Source organism: Neovison vison, chromosome 6, assembly GCF_020171115.1.
Source record: "Neovison vison isolate M4711 chromosome 6, ASM_NN_V1, whole genome shotgun sequence".
Classification (NCBI taxonomy): domain Eukaryota; kingdom Metazoa; phylum Chordata; class Mammalia; order Carnivora; family Mustelidae; genus Neogale; species Neogale vison.
The window spans coordinates 228,928-250,128 of NC_058096.1; the positions used below are offsets into that span (position 1 = coordinate 228,928).

Below are 21,201 nucleotides of genomic sequence, written 5' to 3' on the forward strand. Positions count from 1 at the left end.
ACATGGAGGAAGGGAGAGAAAACTAAAACAAGACGAAACCAAAGAGGAGACAAACGAGAAGAGACTCTTAACCGGAGGAGATGAACCGAGGGTGGCTGGAGGGGGGGGGTGACTGGGGACGGGCATTAAGGAGGGCACGTGACGTGAGGAGCCCTGGTGTCAAGTGCACCTGATGAGTCATTGACCTCTACCTCTGAAACCAGTAATACGCTCCATGTGAATTAACTGAATTTAAGTAAATTAAGAAAGTAACATTGGCTGGAAGGATTTACTGGCTCACAAGCAATCTTCCGCGATGCGGGTTTTAAGACCTGCGCGAACAGGGTATGAACGTGCTGCGGGCGTGACGGGGTATCGAGAGCCACGTAACAAATGACCGCACACTTAGTGGCTTGACACAACAAGAATCTCTCTTGGGGACTCCTTTACTCACATGTGTGACGGCTGATGTTGGCCCCCAGGTGGTGGGACACGTGGACCAAACACAGAGTTTTGTCCGAAGGCCATGTTGACGACTGCATCGTCCCGCTCCGTCAAGAACAACATGTTCACGAGCCAGATGAGCTGGAGACCTTGGTGAGAGGCAGCTGCTCCGCAGGGACTAAGAAATCCTGTGAAGATCAGGGTCCTGCAGTGCCGTCCCAGTTTTGGGGACCCGGCGGTCCGCGGTGTCCCACAGGGCAGCCTTCTGAAAGTAAAAGACAATTCCTGCACCGGTGCCTTCAACAATTAGAAAGCCAGACATCGTTGGACTGCTTCCCGTTCCAGAAGCAGCATGTGCCACGCCCGGAACCCAGCTCTGACTCAAATACCGAGTGAGCTGGAGAACTTGAGCTCTGAGAAGAACCCAGAACTCCGATACCCATCCTTGGGCCATCATCGTGGTGTCCTGTTAGCGTGCCCCGTAAGGGGGTAGTAATGGATGGAGGCTATCATAGCAGGTGTCTAGCAGGTGGTACTGCCGGTTATTGGTGGTGGGCATCAACGCAACGTGGGGTTTCTGGCATGTCCCACGAGGAGATTCACAATTCAGGGCTCAGGGTTCATGCCATACTACTTGGAGCAGAGAATTTATATGTCTTTTGGGGCAAAAAAATATCCTATGCTGGTTTGCTGCTGCGCTCAGATAGAGAAGGAACACCCGACCTTGGGGCACTCAAGTCACCACGCAGGCGAAGTTGCCCGTTGAGACCCCGTCTCAACTTAGGAAGTCCCGACGTCGGCTGGGCCCAGCAGTAACCCGTCCTAAGCAGTTCACCACGACTCAGCAGGAGAAGGTACGGAGGTCCCAAGGGAGCCCAGACCGCGTGGCATCCGCTGCTGTTCTTTGAGAGCTGCTCTGGCCGTCACGTCCGCGGGACCTTTATGACCCACGGACAAAGGCGCAAATGTCTTGAGCTTGGTTCCTAAATGGGCTGGCGTGTGAGTTCAAGATGAAGACAGACAGCATGTAGGACGGTGTGGGATGGTGTGGGACGGTGTGCCCTCCCATAAGGCAAAGCTCCTAGTCACTTACCTTTTTTTTTTTTTTTTTTTTAACGTAATGAGCAAACCAAGGTGAGAATATATATGACTCACGGGCAGTGCTGGGTGACCTGGGGGACTGGTCGGGGCTGGAGTGAAAATAAGGAGCGGCGTGGGACAAAGCGGTCTGTGACGGAAGCCTGAGGGCAGGTTCGGAAGAGGCACCATGCGGCGTGGCCTCTGTATAAGATGCGAACGTCCAAGGGCATCCCTGAAAGAAGGACGAGACAGCCAGGTGGACAGAATGCGCCCGCCCCTCTGTCGGCAGCAGTTCTCCCCGGCGGCCCGAGTCCCGGCACTGCAGCACCAGGACGAGGGTGACAGCGGGTCATGCATGGTTCCTGGGCCCAGGGTGTGGGTTCTCTGACCAAAGCTGAGCTTTGCTCCAAGTCGCTGCTGCTCAATGTCCAGCCTGCCCACAAAAGACCGGTGCTGAGCTCCCGCGGGGCTCCTGACCTCGAGAAGGGCCATCAGGCAACTTCCGTCCGGGAAGAGCCGCTCCTTCCCACAGCAGCAGACTCACGTTCTCTGTGTCAGTTTGGCCTTCGTGCCCACAAAGACAGGCAGCGAGGGCTTCGGACGTGTGCTGCTCGGGCACAGGACCCTCACGGGGCGTCACGAGGCAGGACTCACTCACCGCAAAGGAGGTGCAGGACCGCACACTGCGCGGGACACGGGCAGGGAGCACAGGACCTGCTGCCTGGCAGAGCACTGGGATAGCCGGCCAGGGGCACGGCCGAAGCGTCAGAGCCGACTGCTACTCTGCAAAGACAGGGCGCCTTCCAGACCTTTACGGCAGCGCGCTCCCCCGGGGAGGGAGGCGTGAGCGGAAACCCAAGGGCTGGAAACAGGAGCGGTCCACTTCCCACCGCCCCCAGCCGTTCCCCAGGGAACTCTATGCTTCCCGTCGCCCGAGTGCAGACCGCAGGGTTAGAGGTCCTGGACCCCGCAAAGGACACTCACCAGAACATATCAACTATTCACTGGCCTGCAAACTACGGAGGCTGGCAACGGCGGGTCCGAAGGAGTCCGCGTCCTGGCGGTGAAGGTAGGGCTGCTCTTGGTTCACGACGCGATGGGGAAGAGCCGCTGGAGCCGCGGTGACCCGTGTGGGTGCGTCTTGCTGCTGCTTCGCCGTGACTAAGAAACAGTTAACACACTCCCTGGAGAGTTTCCCCGCACCGTGTGCTCACCGCGGGCGACTACCACAGCCAGGACTCGGGGGCGGCCCAGGGTCCGGCGACGGAGGACGGATCAAGAGGCGGTAAGCGTTCACGGTGGGGTTGCTCCTGGCCATTGAAAAGGAACGGAACCGCCCGCGCGTTCCTGTGGCTGGAGCCGCAGCGCTTTATGCTAAGCAGCCGCGTCCGGCACGGAGGGACCCGTCGGCTCTCGCTGCCTCGCGGGGTCTGGAAACAAACCGGAGACGCGAGGAGCCGGCCCAGGAGCACGAAGAACTGGTGGCTGCCGGGGGGAGACGGGGGGTCGGGGGGCGGCGCGGCTGCCGCTGACGAGCCGGTCGCGGGCGTGAGAACCGCAGCCGGGGGAGGCGGTCACACCCGCGAGCGCGGTGACCCCGTGCGGACTTGGACGGCTGCGCTCTGCACCCGCAGCTGGAGCCACACTGCCCGCCGACCGTCCTTCCAGGAGAAAGGAAACCATGGGGGCCGCTGGCTGGCGCCGGCCGTGGACTCTGCGACTCGATCCTGGGGTCATGAGTTTGACCCCCACGTGGGACAGGAAGCCTACCTAAAAAAGAAAGTAAAAACAAACAAAAAGAAAACTAAAAGGTAAAATGAAAAGTTAATAAAAGTGCATTAGAAACAAAAGCACACGTGAAGAACGTTTTGTTCCATGAAAAAACTAAGAAGCAGGCGCACCCGGGGCCGCATCCGTGGTGCACGCAGCTCCCCGTCTCGCGTCGTGAGTCCAAGCGCCGCGTGGGCCGCAGAGATGACTTAGAAATTGTTTCAATTCAGATAAAGTACAAACACGAAAATGCACTGGAAGAAAAAGAAACCTAAGAACTTCAACTTGCAGACGCAACGAAGGGGTCTGCCTCTTGATTCGCGGATTCCCGCGGCGCGGGAAGGGAGGCAGCGGCGGGGGGGCTGCCGGTTCAAGGGACACACCACTGAGACGGTCCCTCCAGGCTGCGGGAGGTGCTCCCAAGCCGCGGCTGGAAGGCGGCCTTCGGTCCCCTTCACTCAAGGCGGCGGTCTCCGGCCGCGGGGACACACGTGTGCGTTCACACACAGGGCCGTGTGCGCGGATGCCCAGAAGAGAAGGAGGCGAGAGGTGAGGCCGACCGCTGCCGGCTGTCGGGTGCAGGTATGACTCGCAAGGGGCTGATTTGGGAGGCCCGTCTTGGGCAGCGGAAGACGGGTAGATCTCCACACCCACCTACCAGCTGAAGGGTTAGACTGAGGCCTTAACTGGATTCAGTCACGTACTCAATCCGGACGGACTGCACAAGGCTCTGTGCTGGGAACAGCTCCCGCAGGGGAACAGGAGCAGAGCACACATTCCAAGGACGGGGAGGGAGTGAGGGGCCTCGGGCTGATTGCCTGGTCCGGCTCGCGGGCAGCTGGCAGTCACCTCCTGTCCGGGGCCGCCCCAAGAACAGGGAGCCCCTGACTTCCGGACCCTGCGCTCACCGCGCACACTCATCGCGGAACAGCCGGGGACTCAGAGGCGGCTGGGGCGGCGGGGGGGGGGCAGTCTGCAAGTTCACAGACGCCACCGACGGGGGGCCACACTCACACCTGCAGTCGGAGTCCCAGGATGACTGACCGCCGCCTCCTCTGTAGCGGAGGAAGCCGGCCACCGCGTCGGTCTCAGCACTGGCCGCTGGTCCTGGCAGCTCGGGCCTGAGGAGTGGCAGAAACCAAATGGAAATCCCACCCCCACCCCCGAGCTGGGGGGTAGGGCGGCCGGCAGGCTCTGTAGACCCGACCGCGGAGCAAGTCTGGGCTCTCCGGGGCCGCCAGCTGGCCCCAGCGAGCTCCCCGGGAGCCCTTGCCCGGCCCCCCACCCCAGGAGGCGGGAGGCGGGGGCCTGGGAGACTGGGCACCACCCGCTTTGGTGGGACGTGTGCAGGCCCAGCTGCGCACCTGCTAATGCGACGGCAGGGGGAGCTGTGGGAGGCCCCGGTTCCGGGGGTCGTTCCGGGGGTCGTTCCGGGGGTCTGAGGGCGAAGCCTCTGTGGGTGGCTCAGAGCCTGACGCGTCGCGGGAGCTCGCGCCCTCTGCCGTCCGCGCGGGAAGCCCCAGCGGGCAGTGTGCCCCCCGCAGCGCGGCCATGCGCTCCCCCGGACCTCCCGCCTGCACGACCGTGAGCGACACATTTCGTCCTGGGCTGTCGCCTGCCCAGTGTACGGCTTTGCTCACAGCCGCCGGAGCCAGGACGACACGGGGTCCAGCCCTCGGGGTTGCTGCTCGCCCCGCACTGACTTGCTCGGGCCGCCTCCGCCCAGAGCAGGGTCGCTCTCTTCTGGGACCAAACCCTCGACCAGGGTCCAGAAGCTACAACCCCTGATAAAGAGATTCAAGTCAGGCGCCTTCTCGGGTTTTCCTCGACACCAGTCATAAAAGACAGTTCCGTTCCCGGGGACAGAGGCAGCGGCGCCCGCCACAGTCTTATTTTGGCCCTCACGCACTTTGTTCCTCCTCCTCCAAGTCGGGATCGGCCGCCGGAGACGCCGCACAGTCCACACAGCAGCACCCGCTGAGACGGGAACACGAGGCTGCCAGCGCCAGGCTCCGCGGTGTCCTCAGGAACGCAGCAGAGGACCGTCCCCACCCCCCGCCCAGGAACGGGCCTGCACGTCTCGGTGAACAGAAGGTTCTCTCCCCTGTGTTTTCCTCGCGCAAGGCGGGGGCATCGGGACTTCCTCCCACGGGTACTGAGCTGGCGTGATGGCACCCGCCCACGTGAGGGTCGAGCCATTCAGTGTTTGATAACTACCACTGTGACTCTCCTTCTGGACGTGAAACTGAAGAGACCCTGCCTGGGCTCCACGTCCTGGGGCTGGGACGACCCGGCCTCGGGGACAGCAAGAGGCGGAGTGCACCGCTAGGCAGAAGAGGCGGAAAGGCCACCGATGGGCCTGACGGTCGTGTCCACGGACACACAGAGAACAGAGACGTGCACCAGGGCCGCGGACTATACGGAAAATCGACTGCGGAAATATGCGGTCATTCGTAAAAGTGGTTTGACATCAAAACCTACGCCCAGCAGAACGAATACGACGTTCCAAAGTCCTAAAACCCCATGGAAATACTAAGAAACCAAGAAAGACCAAGGCAAGTGGCCATCTTTCTCTCTTTACTGGGCGAGGAGGACTTTGCATTCCACCGAGAACGCGGACGTCCAGTTCAACATAAATTCTAGGTCTGTTCTGGTTTTTCACCAATGATGGGGCAAACCGGACAGAACGGAAAAACAACACAAGGGCCATTCACAAATAAAATAGTGCTTGATTTTATTCTTTTTGTTCTTGGGGTGTTTCTGTTTTTAAACCAAGTTCCCATCTGTACACTTTCAGAAAATCAACAACGAGGAGGCCAGCTCTGGCCGCTCACACCGAGCAGGACGGGCACCAGTCACCCCCGGGCGCGCGCCCCCTTCGGAAGGTTAGGAGCTCAAACACACGGCAGTCACACAGAACACCCTCCACCGGGCTCGCCAGCATCGCAGGGAGGTGGGGACGCCCCGCGAGCGGCTCCTGGGGCTGGCGTCTCAGGCTCGGAGGAGACCAGCCACTGAGCACAGGCCACGCCACGCCATGAGTCTTCCTTGAGAAAAGGGAAAAAACAAATCTTTTCCTCAAGTGGAACTGTCATGGTAAGAGCCACAAGGGTTTTATTCACTGTTTAATCTTCTGGCGGCAAGATTTCTTTGAAGCAGAATCTAAAAATAAAGGAAAATGACACAGCAATTCGTTAGAAGTCTTCCTGTGTCTTTTAAGAATTTCAAAATTTTTAGACAGTGCCCCTGTCTAAATGAGAATTAATCTCATTTCTGGTAAAAACAGACAACTGAGGTGCAGCACGGTTTCAAGGACAGTGAAGAAACCCCAACCCCAAAGCCGGGTCGCTGCGGCCCGAGCGTGTGAGGGAAGCAGCGAACAGTCCCCACGCTTCCCGCCAAGGACCCGTCTGAGGCGCCTGCGCTCGCGACCGTCCTGAGGCACCGACGGAAGCTCACTCAGCCTGCGCCCCGGGGCTGTGCGCTCCTCGGGTGCCCCGTCTCATCGAGAGAAACAGAACCCGTTACCTGGAGGGGCCCCGCCCAGTCTCTGCTGGACCATCTCCAAATGATGAATATATTCCGTCAAGGAACGTTCGGGGTCTTGAGAAGCAGCCAGGGATCTTTCGGATCTCGAATCCGGGGACGGAGTGGATCTTCAAACAAACAAACACACACACCAAGAAACGGTGAAACTCAAGCGACGGTGAACACAGCAGCAGACAGCGGGGACGGGGGCCACACGCCGTTTCCTTCTGACGCCTGCTGCACCCCAAAATGAGAGAGTAGAGCGTGTGTACTTCTCCGTGTGCTTCTGTGCGCGTACGTCGGTCGGCACGTCCTCTCTCTGCCACCGTGAGGGTCGAGCCCCTGACCCAGAGATCAGGAGCCACACAGGCCGCCAACGGGCCAGCCGGGCGCCCCCAAGCTCGGGCGCGGTTTCCGAGTGTCACGCGACGCTTTGAAAACCAACTTCCCGGGGCGCCTGGGTGGCTCCGTCGGGGCAACGTCTGCCTCCAGCTCAGGTCACGATCCCGGCGTCCTGGGGTCCAGCCCTGCCATCGGGCTCCCTGCTCAGCGGGAAGCCTGCTTCTCTCCCTCCCTCTCCTCCCGCTCATGCTGTCTTGGGCTCAGTCACTCTCGCAAATAAATAGATAAAATCTTGAAAAACAAACAAAACCAACTTCTATAAGAGTTAAAATGAATAAAAATTATTGTATATTACTTTATTATTTACAAAGACTTATTTATGGGGGCCCATCAGGAGACGGGTAGAGGGAAACAGAATCCCAAGCAGACTCCACACGGAGCATCGAATCTGATGCAGGGCTCGATCTCATGACCTTGAGATCATGACCTGAGCAGAAAGCAAGAATTGGACATTTAACCGACTAAGCCACCCAGGTGCCCCAAGATATGTTACTTTATTCACAAAAAATTTTTTTATTTACGAAATTTTCAAGTATAAATGTGTTACCTCAACTGGATTGCGCAGCCGTGTCCCTCAGAACCCCCCCCCCCCGGTGCCCTGCGGGTGACCCAATGACCCCCTGGCCTCTCCTTGATCATCCCAAAGCATCCCCTTTGCTCAGGGCACGACCTGCCCGATCCAGTCTCTGCACAGCACCTTTCCTCCCGGCCTCTGCCCTGCTACCCTCACGCTCCTTCGGCTGTCTTGGACTCTCCGTAACCATCACCCACCCAGACCCCAGGGGGGCCACAGCCACAGACGGAGCGTCTCTGCCCTCCCCACACGGGGCTGCGCCTCTGGGCCCCCGAGTCCTGCACACGCCCTGCCTTGCTTGGGGCCAGCCCAAAGCCAGAGCTTCCAAACCACATCTCCCCGAGGAGCCCCACGCGTCGGTGGGACGTCACCAGCAGGCGATCGACGTCAGCCGTACACCCAGCTGGTGCCGAGCTGGGGTGCGCGTTTGCGCCCGGGCGTGTGTCCTGTCTGTCCTGCCAGGACGGCCCCACCAGAGACGAGCCGTGTGCAGAGAAGCCCCCGTCAGCCAGGGGCAAGGGCTGGAGGCACACACGCCAGCGCGTCCTCCCCATCCTGTCCCGGAGCCGTGCTGCTGCGGAAAGCGCGCGCAGAGAAACGGGGGACCCTGGACGTGCGGACAGACGCGCAGACACAGACTGAACTTGGCCGCGTTAAGACCTGGCACCGTCGTGGCTGAGAGGAGGGAACACCGCGCGCGTCTCGGTGCCTGAGGCGGGCGTTCGGGCGTTTGCTCTGCAGAAAGGAAACCCAGGCCCCCCCCTGCACGGTAACACCCGGAGGGGAAGCCGCGGCCACAACCCCTTCCCGCCGGGTCTGCGCAGTCAGGGCTCCGCCTGCTCGCGGTAACGTGGAAGCGAACTTGCATTCCGCCGTCCGCCCACTGGCCCTCGGCGTGGGAACCCCTCAACAGCCAGCTGAGCGGGACGCAGGGAGGTGACATCGTGTGTGCAGAACCCCCCGAACGGCTCAGAGAGGAGATGAGCTCAAGCCCCCCCCAGGACTGCTGAGCACGGCTCGTCTGGGGAGCCGCCCCGCGCACGGAGCTGGCCCGCTGCCCACCTACGCCGGAAACGCGGCCCGGAAGCCCACTCACCTTTCCCTCCTGCGCGGGGAGGCCTTGGGCACACGGTCCCCGGCGTGGCTGGAGGACACGTCCCGGGTTGGCGGGGACGTGCTGGTTTTGGGTGGAGCCTGCTGGCGTGGAACCGGGACTCCTTCCCCGGCCACCGCTGAACAACACAGGGGTTAGCAAAAGAGACGAAAGCCTTTTAGCAGGAAGACCCCTCTACCAAAATTTAAAATTTACGAACGTCTAAGAGTCTGTATGGCAATTTGAAAACATTTTTAAAATACCCGATTTATAAAAACCACGTTTCAAAAAGCTCTAGAGAAAATGTTGGTTTGATCACTTGTGTTGTGCCCCTGCTGGGCTGACCTGACCCCAGGGGAGCCCTCTGTGACCTTGTGGAGCCAGTGGGGCGCTCCCCCCACCCTGGCTTTGAGGAGGGGGCTCTGGAGAAGGGAGAAGCTGAACCGAGACCACCAGGTACACCTGGTTGGGGAACAAACTCTCCTGAAGGCCCAAGGACCCCAGTACCCATCGGTGGCCGGGGGAGGCCAGCTGTCGAGGGTCTGGCCGCCTCCCCTCCAGATGCCCGAAGCCCTCCCTGCAGGACTGGGGGGCACGTCCCCCTGCGAGGGGGGGTTCTCTGCACACGGCTGCTCTGGGGCAGGGCCCGCGGCCAGCAGCCGAGGTCTGTTTCGGGGGTCACTCGCCTCTACCTCGGCACCTGCACACCGTTCCCACCGTAGCTGGTGTGCGCTTCCAGCACTGAAACCGCCCGCCTCCACGAGCCACCGCGCCCCGGGGCTTCCTGCGGGCTTCGCTGGGCTCCCACCTGGACGGGGCGCTCGGCCCAGCATGACGGCCCCTTTCCGATCTACCTCTTGCCACTTCTTAACCAAGAAACGCAACCTACAAAGGAAAGAAAGGACAGGAAACATCGGAAACTAGAGCGAAACCGTTGTGGAAAGAGCAATGAAGTCCAGGCGTGACCGACAGCCGGGATCAGACCCGGGTGGCCCCTGCTGTGGCGCTGCCCTGACACCCACCAGCCCGGGGTCCCCCAGACTCAGTTCAAAACCCGCAACACCCGCTCCCCGCCGCCACGAACGCCACCCGAGGACTCGGCGGGAGGAGCAAAGACAGAGGCCGCTGCCCTCAGGCGTTCTCGGTCAGATGGGGAGCACGGCTGTCAGGGTGACGAGCGCCAGAGGTCGGCCCCCAGAGGTGCACCGCGGCGGGGCTCCCTGGCCCCTCTTGGGACGGCCCCTCCGGGGCTCAGCAGACACCCTTCTGGCCTTCCTACCAGCTGCTCCTTCCAGACACCGCTGCCTCTGACCGTGCGCCCTCCCAGATGGCGCCTTCTGACCCGCATCAAAACCGCAGCCGCTGGAAATGCTCGGCCCCTTGGCAGGAAGGCTGAAGGCAGGGCCTGGGCCTGGTCAGCTGCCCGTATGGCACCCACCGGGCTCCCTGGCACGGGGCCTTCTCTCCAAACACGCAGACCGGAAGGACGGATGGACTGGGGATGGCTGGGCGGTGTGTGGTCAAAACTCAGAGATGAGGGGACCAAGTGCCCTGAGGCTGAGGGCTGAGAGCAGGAGAGCGAGGAGCCAGGCAGCCCCCGCCGCTGCTGGGACCGTCCGGCCGAGTGCTGGGTCTCTGCGGGCGTAGGGCTCCGCAGCACGGTCGGGAGAAGCCGGGGAAGCCAGCCCACCCGGCTGCTGCGTTGGGCGTTTGGCCCACACGGACGGCGACGACGGGGGCTGAGGAAGGCACCTCTCGGGCTTCCCACGGCACACATCGCACTAACAACTGTTAGTGGGACAAACGTGTGGAAATTCAGCAAATCTTAATGTTATAAAATGGATTTTCATCACTGTTAATTCTGAACGGGTCAAAATTCCCAGTCACACCAGAGACACACATAGCTGCTCCCGAAACAACAGCCCGTGTCAACAACCCCTGGGGCCCCGAGACTGGCAGGACCCCCGGGCCCTGACCTCCCCCGGGGCATGGGTTTGTAGCCAGGGTGACACCACCACACACAGCTACTGCCCGCGCGGGTCACGTGCTCCGGTGGACCCGGCCCCTCTCACGGAAATACAGGGACGGAGAACGTGAAGCCATGAATGCGGTTTCAAACTCTTATCGGCTGTGCCTGGTGTCAGAGGGTCCCACAGGAGGCCCACCGAGGGGCGAGGTGTTGCTGGGTGACAGGAAGGCCTCCCTGAACCCTAGTGTCAGAAGGAGACAGCTCTGCACACGGTCTCCTGGAGGCAAGTGTCGCTCAGAAGGGGGCACATTCACGCACACAGCCCGAGCCCTCGCACGCTCCGGCCCGGGACGCGGCGGCGGCAGGGGCCCCAGTGCTACCTTAGTATCGCGATCACCACCCTGACGGCCGTCCGAAACTTCGTAAAAGGGCGAGAAGGTGTCATTTTCTTGTCTGCTTTGGAAGGAAACACTCCCAAATGCGCGATCATGGACAGCGTTTCCTGTTCAGAGTCCTGGAATCCGCCAATCAATAGCAGAAGATACTTCTTTTGATAAATCAGAGCTTTTCTGAAGCTTTCTGCTCTCAAGTAATGCAGGTACAACTTCTCCACCTGAGAGAAAGCGGACGTCAAGCGATCAGGAAACGAAGACCCCTTCCGCCACGTGCACCGCGTCTGCACTGCCGGTGTCAGGGAGCAGCAGGCAGCGCGCGGCCGGCTCGGTCAGCACAGCGAACGCCCCAGGATCTTGGGGTTGTCAGCTCAAGCCCCACGTGGGGCGTAGGCAGGACTTAAATAGATAAATAATCTTCTAAAAGGTCAAACTGAGAAAACTCCGACTGTTCCTCTGTCCCGCAAACTGTCACATTGTTACGGAAGCCAGCCCTGCAGGACCCGTCCCCAGGGCCAGCCTCACGGGGCGCTTTGACAAACAGCAGATCAGACACCCTTTCCGAGTCTCACAGGAGCCCCCAAAGGCCCCAAGAATCGGACCACGAGGTGAGGTGCGCTCCCGGGGTGGGATGGGGTCTCATCCCCAGGCCCTTGGGACGTCTCGGGGCTGTGGGAAACCCCTGAAGGCCTACCCGGAGGCGTACCCGCAAACCCTGTTACTCTAACACACAGTTTCCTCTAGAGAGGCCTCGGAGCTCGGACCGCAGGGACAAACACGCTGACCAGCGAATCCCCAGTCTGGGGTGTTTTCAGGCTGCGATGACCATCACCTAACGCGACCCCAAGTCAGATGCCCTGAATTCGTGCGCACAGACACGAAGTACTTGTGCGGAACAACACCGCAGGGGCAACTGTATCCACTGTCGCTGCTCCCGTCTGTGGCGGCTCCACGTCTCCCGACGGACACGCGTGTACACGTGTCGGCACCTGTGCTCAGGCGAGGGAGAGCCCCGCCGTCACGACACTGCTTGTGCGGCTACAGGGGAGACCCTCGGAATGCGCTCCGCCGAGAGTGAACCCCGACGTCCCCTGTGGACGGGGTGACGGCCGTCGGTGCTCACCAAGTGTGGCCATCGACACAGGGGCAAGAACGCACCGGCGGTCTCCGCACCTTCGCTCCGACTCTGCCGTCAGCCCTGCGCTCTTCTAGGAACATGAAGGCCTTTTCCTTTTTAAGAGTACGAGTGAGCGAGCAGCAGAGGCAGAGGAGAGGGAGAGAGCATCCCAAGCCACTCCCTGCTGAGCACGGAGCCTAACACGGGGTCAGTCCCACGACCCCGAGATCATGGCCTGAGCCGAAATCAAGAGTCGGACATCAACTGGCGGAGCTCCCCATGCGCCCCAGAAATACAGTCTGAGAGACGGATAAGGGGCCCGCCCCAAGTGGGGGGCGCCGTACACACCCCGCGCGGCCCAGGCCTGGCCTTACTTGCACGCTGCAGCTGTTGGCCTCCTCGCGTGCGGCTGGCGCGGGCGGTGCCGGGTCAGGCTGTCGCGCTGAGCTCTGCAAGCCCGTCCCGTCCTGCTTCCACACAGACTTGTCCGGCCTCTGTAACAAACCCCAGAGGACATCGTCTGCACGGTTCCCCCAGCAGAAGACCATCTCGCGAGTACGGCCGAGGGCAGTCGGCACCACCACCCCAGGGTCAGGGTCACGTCTCCCGAGTGCCGGGACATGGGCCGTCCTGGGTCCATCCGGGCAGAGCGGTCACGTAGCATCAAGCAGATCGTCAGCCCTCAGGGGTGGGGACTGCATACCAATTACTGCACAACAGGTCCATTTTTATTAAAAACAAACTCCAAATACTGGTGAAAAAACAGCAGATTCAAAGCATTAAGCCTGTTGAACACACACAGTCTCAGGTCCTAGACAGGCTCCTTCCTGACAGGCCTGAGTCCCGGGTCGTACCGCGGGACCGGCAAATCCCAGGCCTGGAAACCTCAGCAAGGGCCCCACGCGGGCACCATGCACACTGAGGGGCTGTCACGGCCAAGCAGCACCCAAACGTGGGTAGTGCGGCCTGGATACCACAGTGTGCGGAGGGCGCCCAGAGCTCCGTGGGGGGCTTGTTTCCGGAGCACGAGGAACCCCCAGTGAGGACAGCAGAGGGGCTGCCCACACGGATGACCAGAGGGCACTCCGAGCATCGGGCCGTGTGCATGGTGGCCTTGGTCCCACCATGTGGAACAGGAATCAGAGGTCACCTGGTCACACCAGCCCCCAGCCCCAGGGTGCCGCTGAGAGAATGAGTCTGTGACCGAGCAAGATTCTAAGATTTATGCAGCAAGACAGAGGAACGGGAATAGCCACGTAATTGGAAGACAGAAAGCCTGAGCACTCCCACTGCCCTGCGCGAGGCTGCGGCGTGACCCAAGCTGCCGGGTCGGCAGCGCCGTAAGGACAGTCCAGACAGACACACACACACACTGCGCAAGGGCTTCTGGCATCGGTGCAAGACGTGTCAGGAAAAGAGACCGTCTTCCAACATGTCCCAGGAAATCGCGATCAGCACGCACACAACCCTCGACAGAAACCTAAAAAGTAGAACTACCGAACTCTTGGCGTGATCCACACACAAAAAAACTGACTTTATTAAAATGAAAAACTCCTGATCTGCAAAGGCTACTGTCTCTACAGAGGGGGCTGCACAGACCGCGGCGGGGCGGGGCGTCACACGTCACACCTCTAACCACACAGTCCTGTCCACAACACGCAAACCGCTCCGAACGCAGCAGTATCGGAACGCAAACAGCGCAGCTTACACGTGGGCAAGGCCGGTAAGGGACAGGTCACGAGGAAGATCCAGACGCCATCGGCACAGGGCGCGACGCCGGCAGCCAGCGAGCCGACACAGCGACGGCACTGCCCCTCTGCTCGAGGGGAAGGGGAACGGTGAGCGCTGCACACTAGGTTGCCTCGACATGCACATTGCAGGGACACAGCGGCCCCCGTGCGCCCACCCAGGCATTTGCCCCAGAGCAACTGCTTCCAGGAACGCGAGCAGCCCGTGTGCAGCCCCCGAGGCCACGCAGCCACCCTGCGGAGGCCCATCTGCACCCGAACGCTGCTCGGCGGCACGGCAGCTACGTCAACGCCCAGGACGGCTCACGGGTGCTCCCGGAAGAAGCAAAGGGCCTGCAAGAGGACACACCGTGCGCCTCGGGGCCTGTGACACGCGGGAAACAGCCAGGCTGTGCCTGGGGCAGCGGGCTCTGTCAGCACGAATGAGCACGCGGGTCACGAGTCTGGGCATGTGTAACCTCACGTGACCCTACTAACGAGGGGCTGACCTTACTGCGCGTAAAGTAAAAAATAATTTAAAATTTTTCACTGCAGGGGCGCCTGGATGTTTCAGTCATTAAGCCTCTGCCTTTGGCTCTGGTCATGATCTCAGGGTCCTGGGATGGCGCCCCGGAGCCTGCTTCTCCCTCCCCCACTCCCCCTGCTTGTGTTCCCGCTCTCGCGGAGTCTTCGTGAAATAAAATCTTAAAAAGAAGAATTTAAAAAAGCCTTTTTTTCTTTGTAAAAAAAGAAAAGTAAATCACAAAGATACGAATCTAAGTATAAAAGAAAAAACCAGGCATTGTAGGAATAAAGTCTATCAAACTACGTGATCAGGAACACTACATCATTTTAATTAGGTAAAAGTCAGATAGATTTCCTGCCCCAAGGCCGTGGGGAACGTGATCTGACGCGTGTCTGCGCGGGCGCTCGCGTCTGGGAACGGCGGACGCGGGGCCGCAGGGCGCACGCGGGGGCTCAGAGGCCCCCGGCCAGAGGGAGCCCCGCCGGCCCGCGGGCCGCAGGGAGGCGCGTACGTACACTGCACACACTGCGCCGCACCAGGTGCTGCTTCAGCGACTTCTCCAGCTGCGACACCGCCCGGCACAGCTCCGCCTTCTCCTGCGTCACCGTGCGCAAGGCTGTGGTCAGGGAGTCGTTGTCCTTCAGGAGGACGTCCACCAGCTGGGTCTGCAGCTCCGCCGTCATCTTCCTCTTAACAGGAGAAAACAAAAATTGGGAAACGAATCTGTCTGTTAAAAGGTATCTCTGAGCAGAGCCTGGGGGGCTGAGTCGGCGACACGTCTGCCTGCGGCTCGGGTCATGACCCCGAGGTCCTGAGATGGAGGCCCGCGTCGGGGAGGGGCCTGCTCAGCGGGGAGCCTGCTTCTCCCCGTCCCTCCGCCGCGCCCCTGCTTGTGAGCTCTCTCTCCCTCTCTCTCACTGAAGTGAATAAGATCTTTGCAAAAAAAAGGATACTTGCTACTTGTGTTTTTTACTGTTGGTTACTTTCAGGAACCACAGTTTTATACACGTCTGGGGCTCAGCGGGAGCTTGTGGGGCTGGACAGACGTCTCCACCTACGGGACCGCAGGTAACAAGTCCTGACTCTTATTGCCGTTCCTCTGTGCACGAGACACCACCCAGCGCGGGGCTGCACTGACGAAGCCCGAGCGACAGAACTCCGTGTGGACGGGGAACGGGGAACGCCGTGTGCTCGTCCGGGGGGCCCAACACGCACGTCCCTGGAGCGTGCAGCCTGCAGCTGACTCGGGACGCGGACACGGGCACGGCCTCCTCGGAGAGCACGCCCCACACAGACCGGGCGGCCCCACGGGCACGCGGTCCGCTCTCCTGCTGCCTACGTGTGCCACCTCCACGAGACGCGGCGGGATCTCACGGGGTCACCCACCAGGAACCGACATCAGCCTCAGGACTTCCGAACCCTCCAGGCGCCGCTGCCAGGGAGCGTGGACTCGGCCCTCGGGAGCTCACTTCTGGCTCAGGCTTTCAACCCACCTGTACGTGGAGCAGCCTGGGTCCGCGGGGGCCCTGGGACACCTGCCCTGAGCACCACAGCCCAGCCTGTGCCCGCCGGAGGGTGCGCCCGGGCACTTGGCAAGGTCACGCCCACGGGAGGGGGTCAGACTGAGGAACCACGCGGGGGGCGGGAGAGCTGCCCTCACCTGGGAGGGTCCGGGTGTGCTCAGCTCAGACTTGAGTTCCTCTAACGTGCGCAGTAAGGAGGTCACGGCTTTCTCGTTCGATGACGTCCAGTCGCTAATTGTCCTGTGAACAGAGAGAGACACTGGAAGGGCTGGCGCAGGCCACGCCGCCGCCCCTGGAGGGTGTGCTTCGGACCACCCCCTCGAGCTGCGCTCTGCCCACGGCGGCCGCAGGGACGGGACGCAGCCCTCGTGCGCACAGTCCGCGAGGGCCAGAGACGTCCGGCCGCTGAGCACAGACCACAGCGACTGCCCGAGCGCGGCTTTCCGCTGGCGTCTGGTTTGGGTGTGAAGCACCGTGTGGAAGGAAGGCCTGCTTGGAGCTCCAGCCGCTCTCCAAGTGAAACCGATACCCGACGGAAGAACCATGCAGACAGCAGAGGGCAAGTGTGAACTCTTTGGTCGGCCCCTTAAACACGGGGGGCACCCGGCTTGCGTGAGCCGCGGTCCTGGCAGACACCGTGCGGACCTGCTGCACCACCCGACCCCAGCGGGCCCCAGTGGGCCGGGCCTGTATCCCCGCCCGGAACCTCGGGATGGGGACTGGTTGCAAAGGGACGTGAGGAGACCAGATCTAAGAGAAACCTGGGCTTTACTGTTCCAACCGCAACGCAAACAAACACAATCCTGTCGCCGTCTTTCAGGAAGGTGCTGCCCAGAAATCCATCAAACCCGTGGGAACACAAGAACCTGCCGCATTAACACGGGACTGGAAGCCGAAGACCGGTCCCCAGCGCCCACCCGGCTCGGCTGGGGGACAGCCCGTCCGACGGGCTCACCTGTCCACCGTCCGGCTGACAAAGCTGGTCAGGAGCCCGGCGGCGCACAGCAGCTGCTGCCGGACCTTCTCCAGGCCGAGCCGCTCCTCCTGCAGCCGTTCCGCCTCCGGGGCCTGGCCAGCCGCCTCCTTCGCCTGCAGGGCCTGCACCATCCGCTGAAGCTGCCGGATCTTGTGCTCGCCTCGCTGGCGCTGCAGCTCCAGCTCTCGCTGTTGCGGAAAAACAACAAAGTCCTTCACACGCCTGTTCCCGAAGCAGAAGCCTGAAGCCCAGCCATCATGGGGGGGGGGGGCACGGGCGGCACGGGGTCCCGGGGCAGGGTGGGGGGCGAAGCGGGGCTTGCATGGTACAGCAACACCCTCCACGCCGCCTCTGAGAACGGTCGGGCTTCTACAAGCGCGCGCTGGGGAGGCGGGACACGGAAACAGGAGTCCTCACAGGCCCACGTCCCGGCTTCCCCCGTGGGCGCCCGCACACACGCCCACACACACCCACACACGGACCCGACGGGCACGGAGGAAGGTGCACGTGCACCTGGCGGAAATGGCCTCACTGCCCTTCACCACGGAGGTGCCGGGCGTGGCAGGACAGCCCCCGGCTCCCGGCCCAGCACGGGGATCTGCACCCCCATCGGGGACACAGAGCGGGTCACCGGCGGAAACCCGTCCAGGCAGCCGTGAACGCAAGAAGGCCGCTTGGAGGAGCTTCCGCAGGTGAGGATGCCTTGGGAAGGGCCAGAGAGGCGGCGTGTCCGGTAGAACCTGGGTCGCCCAGAACCCAGCCCAGGCCTCCTGCCGCTGCGCGGCCCACGCAGCACAGACCACAGTGTCCGCTCGATCGACGCAACAGCCTCGTGAGGACGGGGGCATCGGTACTTGGCTATTTTCTGGGTGAGGAAAGCAAGACGCCGAGAGACCTACGAGTTACGGGGTGCGGAAGAGCTGGGACAGACCGGGAGCAGCCACCGCGGGAGGCAGCCGCGCCCGGAAGAAAGTCCACAATCCGGAGCAAACCAACCGTCTACGGACCAGCACACCCAGAGAGCTGTGTCAATCCCTTAAATCTCTGTTCCATGACACGCTGTGAAGAACAATTTATTAACTTGAAAAACATTTTTGTTGCATTTTTAAAGCTAAAACAAATCAAAGTTAAGGGGTTTGGCTGAAAACTTTGGAGGTGGTTTGAGGAAGTTCTTCAAAAGCACGTGGAGGCCACAGGCTGCCCAGGGAGAAAAGGCAAGCAGGTACACACGTGCGCACAAACACACACACGCACACAATCCTGGACACATTCAGGGGTTCTGCACCAGCAAGGTCCACCCTGGGCGTGACTCGACCCGTCTCTTTCACAAACAGCACAGGGTCCGTCCAGCCCCTGCTCCTTGCAACACCTCCAAACTGGTGCGTGTTTCCGGGTGGGGGCGCGGTAAACACGACCATGACCGGGAAAGCTGCGTCCCACAGCACGGCACACACATGGGCCTTGGAAACACCGTGGAAGGAGCTGGGCAGGGAGGCCCCACACTGCCCGATTCCTTCCCAGGAAACGTGCACCACAGGCCGACCCACACACAGGAAGGTGACTTGCCAGGGCCAGGGCTGAGCATTAATGGTGTGGCTTCCGTGTGGGGCGACGGACGTGTCCTAACATGCGTGGTGGCGACAGGCACAAGATTCCGAAGCTACCGAAACCCCTGATGCACGGAAGCGAGGCTGCTGAACTCGGGTGTGAGCCGGGTCTCAGCAAACCGTCCAGCGCACTGATCACACCGGCTGTGAACTTCCCGAACTAACCAATCGCATAGCATCGGGGGAGCTGACGTATCCTTGTAACACTGAGAAATCTAGTTTTCGGAAACATATTCATTTCTCAAATATTTCAGGACAGGCTAACCACTGAGAACACCAGGCTACTCGCTTTCCTCGTATGTTTTTAAAAACTTATTTGGATTTTCACAATTTAAAAAAATTACGTTTAAAAAACATTTTTTAAGAGAACAACACAAGTGTCCATCCGTGCAAAGACACACAGTTCAATTTTCTCGGAAACAAAGATTTCTGATTGACATAAAACATACCTAAAAGTAACATTTTATCCAAAACACTGAAACACTTCCCAGCCTGCAAGGCAAAAATCATCCAGGTGTCAAGGTCAAAAACACCACAACTTGAAAAAGACCCATGTCCCCTACGAACACAGATGCAGAACCCTAACCAAACGCGGCAAGCCGCAGCCAGCGCCGTACACAAAAGCACCACCGGAGCGGGGTTCGGCCGGGAACGCACGGCGGGCTCCACAGACGGGACCTGATCTACAGGAAGCTCGGCGTCAACAGAATAAAGGGCAAAAGCATCGATTCCAAGACACGAAAAATGCAATCCAAACTCTCACGATGAAGACACGGCACACGCAGGCTGAGCGACCAGCAAGAGAGCCTCCTGCGACGGCGGGAGACCCTGACGGTGGCCCTGGGACGGTCAGGGGCCGTGGGAAAGTCAGCTGCACAGGGACGGTTGGAGCCGCCGCGGACGTGCAGGAGACGTGATCTCACACACGGGAAACTCCACGTACGTTAAGCCGCTGGGAATAAGGGACGTCGCGGACACCTGGCCGATGGCGCCCACTCATCACCTGGAAGCCGCAGCCCCGAGGATCAGGCCCAGCTGTGCGGAGGGACTGCCTCCTTCACCCTCCGCAGAGGGGACCTCGCCAAGGGGACTGCCCCCCGGAGCTGCCCGCAGAGTCTGCGCGGGACCCAAGTGCCCAGATGATCCCAAGAGACCCGCCACGGAGCAGTGGCGACCGAAGGGCGGCGGATGGATGGACCAGCGGGACGGAGGGGGTGGGATCCGGCCCCACCGCGGGAGTCAGGGCGGCAACGCGGCGCGTGCTCACCCGTTTCTCCTTGTCTCCCGGCGGCCGCAGCTCCGCGTCGGCCCGGCCCGGCCCCGTCTCCGCTCGCCTTCTTGCGTCCTTGTGTCCTTCCCGCGCGGCCGGCCTCGCCTGTGCGCACTCTAGTCCCGCTGGTGGCCCCGCGGCTGCCAGCCGGGGCTCCCGGGCCGGGGACGGCTCCGTGCTGGGGCCGTGCGCCGCCCTTACCTCCTTGTCCCGCTCCAGCTCCGCCGCCCGCCGCTGCATCTGCTCCAGTCGGGCCTGCGGCTCCGGCCCATGCGCCCGCTCGTCCCTCGGCCTCCGCGGCGGGGCCTGCTGCGCTGGGGGGTCGCGGGCGCCGCGGCTCAGCTGCTCCGTCAGCAGCCGCTCGTGACGCAGGGCAGCCGCCAGCTCCCGCGAGCGGCCCTTCTCGGCCTCCAGGCTGCGCCGCAGCTCACACAGCTGGCCCTGCTCCTGCGCCAGCAGCGCCTCGCAGCGGGAGGCCTCGATCTGCAGCTCCCGCCGCAGGTTGTCCGCGGCCGTCTGCTCGTGCTCCAGGGCCACGCGCAGCCGGCTGCTCTGGGCGCACTGCTGCTCCAGGGCCGACCTCAGCTCCTGCCAGGGGAGCGGACGGCACGTGGTAACCCAAGGGGAAGGATCCTGCTGTCCGGCCGCAGCCGCCGCACCCCCCAATCCACGGACGGGGCCGTCCCACCGTCCCCCGCCCGAGCCTCGCCGCGGAAGGTCTGGAGGCCACAACCCCGGCCTCGGCTCGCCGTCCTGCCCGTCCAACCCCAGCACCCGTGGGTCACGACAAAGATGCCGCCGGTCCGCCCGGCCGCCGGGCACATGCCCGCGGTGAGAGGACGAGAGGGGCCCCGCCAGCCCCGCCGCCCACTGGCCCCGCCGCCCAGGCACCTCCAGGGTCTTGGAGCTCTGGCCCTCCTCGCGCAGGTGCCGTAGCCGCTGCTCCTCCAGCCGGCCCCGCAGGGCGCGCTCCTTCCCGCGCTCACACTCCAGCTCCTGCAGCGCGGCCTTCAGGCTGCTCTCCTTGCCGTCCAGCACGGACCTGCGCGGGAGACGGGGACAGAGCCCGCGGCCTCGTCTGACCTGCATGTGTGCCTGCGCCGGGCGCCCCCCGCACATCCAACACCCCGTCACAGCCTGCGCACAAACCGCAGCCCGCCAGGGCCGCCCTCCCCGGCCACACCAAGGGAAGGGGTGCAGACGCCTGCCAGGCCTCTGTGCCTC

General features: G+C 61.8%; 1 protein-coding gene across 8 annotated transcripts in view; it reads right to left on the bottom strand.

Moving 5' to 3' along the window:
• Positions 1-5,980: 5,980 nt before the first annotated feature.
• PCNT (pericentrin) overlaps positions 5,981-21,201 on the bottom strand; it is a 110,285-nt gene continuing 95,064 nt past the window's right edge. For 6 of the 8 annotated variants that reach the window (XM_044250746.1, XM_044250751.1, XM_044250750.1 and 3 more), the window contains 11 exons: positions 20,869-21,019; positions 19,975-20,565; positions 17,080-17,288; positions 16,262-16,364; positions 15,117-15,290; positions 12,723-12,842; positions 11,220-11,452; positions 9,679-9,755; positions 8,874-9,009; positions 6,802-6,929; positions 5,981-6,435 (listed from right to left, as the gene is read on the bottom strand). In XM_044250746.1, the coding sequence (XP_044106681.1) occupies positions 6,392-6,435; positions 6,802-6,929; positions 8,874-9,009; positions 9,679-9,755; positions 11,220-11,452; positions 12,723-12,842; positions 15,117-15,290; positions 16,262-16,364; positions 17,080-17,288; positions 19,975-20,565; positions 20,869-21,019 (1,966 nt within the window). In that variant the 3' untranslated portion in view covers positions 5,981-6,391. Of the gene's footprint in view, positions 6,436-6,801; positions 6,930-8,873; positions 9,010-9,678; positions 9,756-11,219; positions 11,453-12,722; positions 12,843-15,116; positions 15,291-16,010; positions 16,095-16,261; positions 16,365-17,079; positions 17,289-19,974; positions 20,566-20,868; positions 21,020-21,201 lie in introns of those variants that run through there. The other 2 variants (XM_044250749.1, XM_044250753.1) reach the window with 2 other exon arrangements.